At 42.9% G+C, this 4941-nt stretch overlaps 1 protein-coding gene across 1 annotated transcript; it reads left to right on the forward strand.

The window, feature by feature from the left end:
* Window positions 1-229: 229 nt before the first annotated feature.
* Window positions 230-3030, forward strand: RPL37A (ribosomal protein L37a; the record flags this gene model as incomplete). The annotated part of the gene is made up of 3 exons (XM_010080410.1): window positions 230-358; window positions 1548-1630; window positions 2870-3030. Coding segments are annotated over 3 exons (276 nt in total), but the record flags the coding sequence as incomplete, so codon positions are not given.
* Window positions 3031-4941: the final 1911 nt, after the last annotated feature.

The raw sequence follows: 4941 nt of genomic DNA on the forward strand, positions 1-4941 counted from the left end.
CGGCCCTCTGCTCGGAGTGCCCCGGCAGCAGCTGGGAGGCTGGGGCTGCGTGAGCCGCTCGCCTTTTCGTTACTGATACCGTGGCTCACAACGCCAGGGAGAGGCGTTGTTCGGCTGCGGTGCCGCTTTTGAGTGCCGAGGGCTTTGCTGTCCTGTCGGGAGAGGGGAGCTGCCGAGGAGATGGACATCTCAGTGGAGTTGCAGCTTATTCTGGTTTGCCTCCCAACAGGCTAAGCGCACCAAGAAGGTTGGGATTGTGGGTAAATATGGTACCCGCTACGGTGCATCCCTTAGGAAAATGGTGAAGAAGATTGAAATCAGCCAGCATGCCAAATATACCTGCTCCTTCTGCGGCAAGGTGAGAGACCTCCTTCCCTAAAACAGCCTTTAAAAATAATTTTGCAACTGGTGTCAGAAATGTATTTTTTATACTGAAAAGATAATTCAGCTAGCTTTGAGACGGTGTTTCATTTATTGTGAGCTTTAAGCTACTGTCAGAATCTGTTACAAGAAGCGGTGGTAGACATTTCAAGTGCATGTTTAGTGGTAGTTAAATGAAGACAAACTATATTTTGTTATAGAAAATAGTGAGAAATGTTGCTGTACTAAGTGTTTTGGGTATCTAATAACTTGACAGAATTAAAAAAACACACTTGTTGTCCTGGTAATTAAAGTATGACTTGTGCTTTTTTTTTTCAGTAACTTTACAGCTTACCTGGAGGAGGAGGAAAGCTTGCGTTTCCAACTTAAAATGTTTGATTGCAGTTGCTTACTTGTATTTGTTTGCTGTATAACTCTGGATGGGGAAGAATTTCTGATATGAACCATATCTGCTGGAGTACATAATCAAAATTCATTCTTACATCTGTTTTTTGACAGTTTGAGAGGCCCATCGTCTTGTGCTTTGCCTAGATAATTTTTGTTGATATCTGTAAAGCAGGTATCTTTGAGTGGCTAGAAATTTTAAAAGGTTTACATGTGTTTGGTTTTTTTTTTTATATTTTATGTCTTTTTCCTGTGATGTGAGAACATTGATAACCCCATTTGAAGAGCTGCCTAAATCCAGTACAGGTCTAGGCAAACTCATTGTCATCTTGGCAAGGTGAGGGAGACTTGTCCAGGTGAAAGGAGCTCAGTACCCACTACTCACTCTTTAGATACTGTTCAAAGAGGGTCCAGTTCAGAGCAATCTCGGGGTGTCCATGGATTACTAATAATAGCAGTATTACATTGGTCACCAAACCAGGTGAGAAGATCTGTTATTATGACCAGTGTAACTCCTTACTATTTTTCTCCTTCAAAAAGAGCTGAATTTTTAATGGTGCGCTTAGAAATGACCCACTTTATATCTGAATGAAAAAGTCTTTCAGAAGGACTTTCCCTGTTCTGAACAATCTGAACAAAAGCTTTCCCTGATCCTTGCCTGTCTTGACTGGGCTTATAGGTAATGCTGTAGTGTCATGCTGAAGTCTTCACCTGAAATTTGTTGTTTGGTGTTTTCAGCTGATGGAGGGTGCTTTGTTTTTTTTCTTTTTCTTTTATTACAGACCAAAATGAAGAGGAAGGCTGTGGGTATCTGGCACTGTGGATCCTGCATGAAGACAGTTGCTGGTGGTGCCTGGACTTACAAGTAAGAAACTGAAGAAGCTCCTATCAGCATTTGTTCTCACCTGGCTGAAGCACAATACAGCTTTTAAATTTTTTTTAATTTTAATCTACTAACCGTTAAGTAGATCTTTCTCAAGTTAGTGATATGTGGAGGGTTTTTTTGCCTGTATTGTTACAATTAGATTGGAATGGATCAAATCAGATTTGACTGCTCCTCTTTGCATTATCTGTTGTGTAGCTTCTGAGAATATTGCACTTTATCCATCATATTACTGCTGCTGGTTTTAGTGGGTCCCTCCAAAATTATTTATCTCTCTGGGTTTTATCAGAGTAGTTGTTTTATTCTTCAAAAAGAAGAAAATTATTCTGCATCTTTTCTGAAACTTCAGATAAATTGAAACATGCAAATGCTGAAACAAATATTTTTATTTACGTAGTTTCTTTAGTGCGTTGGCTGTAGTACCATTTCTTACTGGAGATGTGAACTACAGTTGTTGCTTGTACGAGGTACTGCTCTTGGGCCAGTTTTTGGTGATTTTGGAAGAAAAGGAGCAGAGAAGATGGCTGGTTCATCCAGCCATCTCAGGGTGGAATTGGCCGTATGGGTGGCACCTGACAGATGTACCTCCAACCTATTCTAAAAAGAGCTTCAACAGCTAATAAATTATGTTTGAGCTGGGGATTATTTTTCTTTCCTTGATTCTTTTGACTGTATAAGAATTTTAATTGTGTAAGGAAACTCTTACCTCTTCTTCCAAAGCCTAAGCAGCATTTTTTGTGATTACTGTCCCAGCCTTTTCAGTTCAGAGGCATAGATACAGTAGGCAAAACCAGGTTTACCCCAAGAAAAATTATTTCCATGTTCTGCTTTTGTTTTAAAATCATTAAATCTTTGTAATCCTTACTGTGATGTTGCCCTTGCTTGCTCCCTTTCTTTACTCTCCTTCCAGTCCCTCCCCATTCTGGTAGAAGACACTGTTGCCCCATGCATAACAGTCGCTAGGAATCTGAGCCCACGTGCTTGTGCATGCAGTCGATGCGTGACTGGGTAATTTGGGCTGAGATGTAGCATGTGAAGTTGCACGTGCTTCTGCAGACAGAGGCCTGCACTTTGTTGTCATGAAAATCAAAGTGGAATTAGCCCCCTTTTGAAATGCAATCAGGCGATAACTATTTGAAATTATTAGGACTTTCTCCAAAAAATAATGTTGGTGCGGGTTGTTCTGCTGCCACGTGCAGATGACTCTGCTTTTCCTTCCAGTACCACCTCTGCAGTGACAGTCAAATCTGCGATCAGAAGACTGAAGGAATTGAAGGACCAGTAGAAGCTACATCCTCTTCTCCTTGTGCAACATCCTTTTTTTTTTCCACTGTGAAGATCTGTCCTTTTAACAATAAAAAGGTGATAATGGAGTGGAATCATGTTTGTCTTTCCGCAAAAAGTCCTGTCTGTCTCACTGTATTTATAACTATGGAGGCATAAGTAGTTCTGTCCAGTAGTTGAGTGGCTCCTGTTACTGGTAAAGCCATTAAAAATCACTTTTCCTTTCCAGTTAATTGCATACGTTGTTGCTTGAATGCACTGACATGAATCTGAAGAAGCCTGGCACATCTTGATACGTCCTTCATGTCTGTGCCTTGAAGAATGGTGTAGAGCTCCATGAGTGGAAGAATGGACAGATATAAGGAGGGAGGAGAGAATATGCAAAATGTTACTCTGCCTCTTACCATTTGCCTTTGAGGAGGGCTCAGGGGAGTAGGGCGTGCGTGGCAAGATTGAGAGAAAAAGAAGAGCATAATGACTGCTTTGGGGGCAGAGATTGGAATGCTATAAGAGCAGCTATCTTCCTCTGTTGCTGGCTAGTGCTGGTTTATTTCCCAGTGCCAGCTACAGGTCATTGCTCACTACAGCCTGTAGTGTGGTGGTGCGTGCAGATCTCGACATTAGTCCACTGGAAGGTGCTGTATGGCTTGCTCTTCCTAGGTCTGATAGCATACTCCCATGTCTGTATGTTCAGGTTCCCTAATCCATACTGAGTTGCAACAATAAATTTTCCTGTTGAACCAACTCCTGGGACATTCAGTCTTGGAGGAGAAGCTGCTGTTTGAGTTAATCATTGCCTCTAAATCGTCTCTTTAGACTACCAAGCTTAAGATGCTGGAACATTTTTGTATGGTCTGTTTGTCAGGTGAGTTTCAATATCGTTTGTGGTTTGGTTTTGTCTGGGCTTTTTGGTGACTGCAGCACCTTCCCTGTCAGCAGTATAGGTCAGAAGTCTTGGTAATAACCTTGATGGCCTGGTGACTGCAGCACCTTCCCTGTCCTTAGCAGTATAAGTCAGAAGTCTTGGTAATAACCTTGATGGCTGGAGGAAAAATAGTAGGTAGGTAGCACAGTGGTTGCTTGCTCTTGCTCCGACTTGAGCTTTAAATGGATTTGGGTGGTGATGAGCTGCAGCAATAATGTCATTACTGAGCCTGACATCTTTGAAAAATAGATCCAGAACTGGATCTGAGTAGGAACCTTTTCCCAACCTGCAAAAAGACTGTGGCTCAGAGATTTGACTGTAGTGTCCCTGAACTTGTTTTCTTTTATATATTTTTTTTTTTAATTCAGAGCTCTAAACTTCCCTTACTAAAGTGAATTCATGTATTCAGGTATCCAGGGTCATTCATACCAACCTGCATCTCCTTCATGTCACCTCCCAGCAGTGATGAGGGTCATTCTCTGGGAGAGAGATCACTGCACACACCTCCAGTGACACCCCTGGTTCTGCCTGTAGTGCAGGGTGAAAGAGTTGTGTGACGGGCTTCGAGTGGAGGTGGCCGTGGGTGGCTCTCCTTAGAGGCAAAGGCTCTTTTTTGTGTATGTAGATGAGCACCATCATGGCCTTCTGCATATACGCCTTCTGTTACAGCAGAGTTATGAAGGAAACCTGAGGGTTCAAGAAACTTACTCAACTCTGTCTCGCTCATGCTGCTGCTTTTCTTTCATGACAAGCCCACAGCAGCTTTCTCTAGGTACTTGTCAGGCCTCCCAGCGTAGTCCTGGGCACAGCTGTTGCTGGTCCTGGTTTGTGCTAACCAGCACTCTTGGGATGCCATCTCCAAGCTTCCTTGAACTTTCTTCTCAGTTAAGATGTTTCTGCTCCCTTGGGGATGCCTTGAGTACTGCTGTGCAGATAGCTGGAACAGCTCAAGAAGCCAGCTTTTCTCTTGCTGGCTGCTGCTCCCGCTGAAGAGAGGAAGAATGGTGCATGAGGGTGGCTTACGCTACCGTGAGAATATTTCTGCTGCCTGGAAAACAGCTGCTGACCTGCATCACTGAGCTGA

Source organism: Pterocles gutturalis, unplaced genomic scaffold (genome assembly GCF_000699245.1).
Source record: "Pterocles gutturalis isolate BGI_N339 unplaced genomic scaffold, ASM69924v1 scaffold14684, whole genome shotgun sequence".
Classification (NCBI taxonomy): Eukaryota; Metazoa; Chordata; class Aves; order Pterocliformes; family Pteroclidae; genus Pterocles; species Pterocles gutturalis.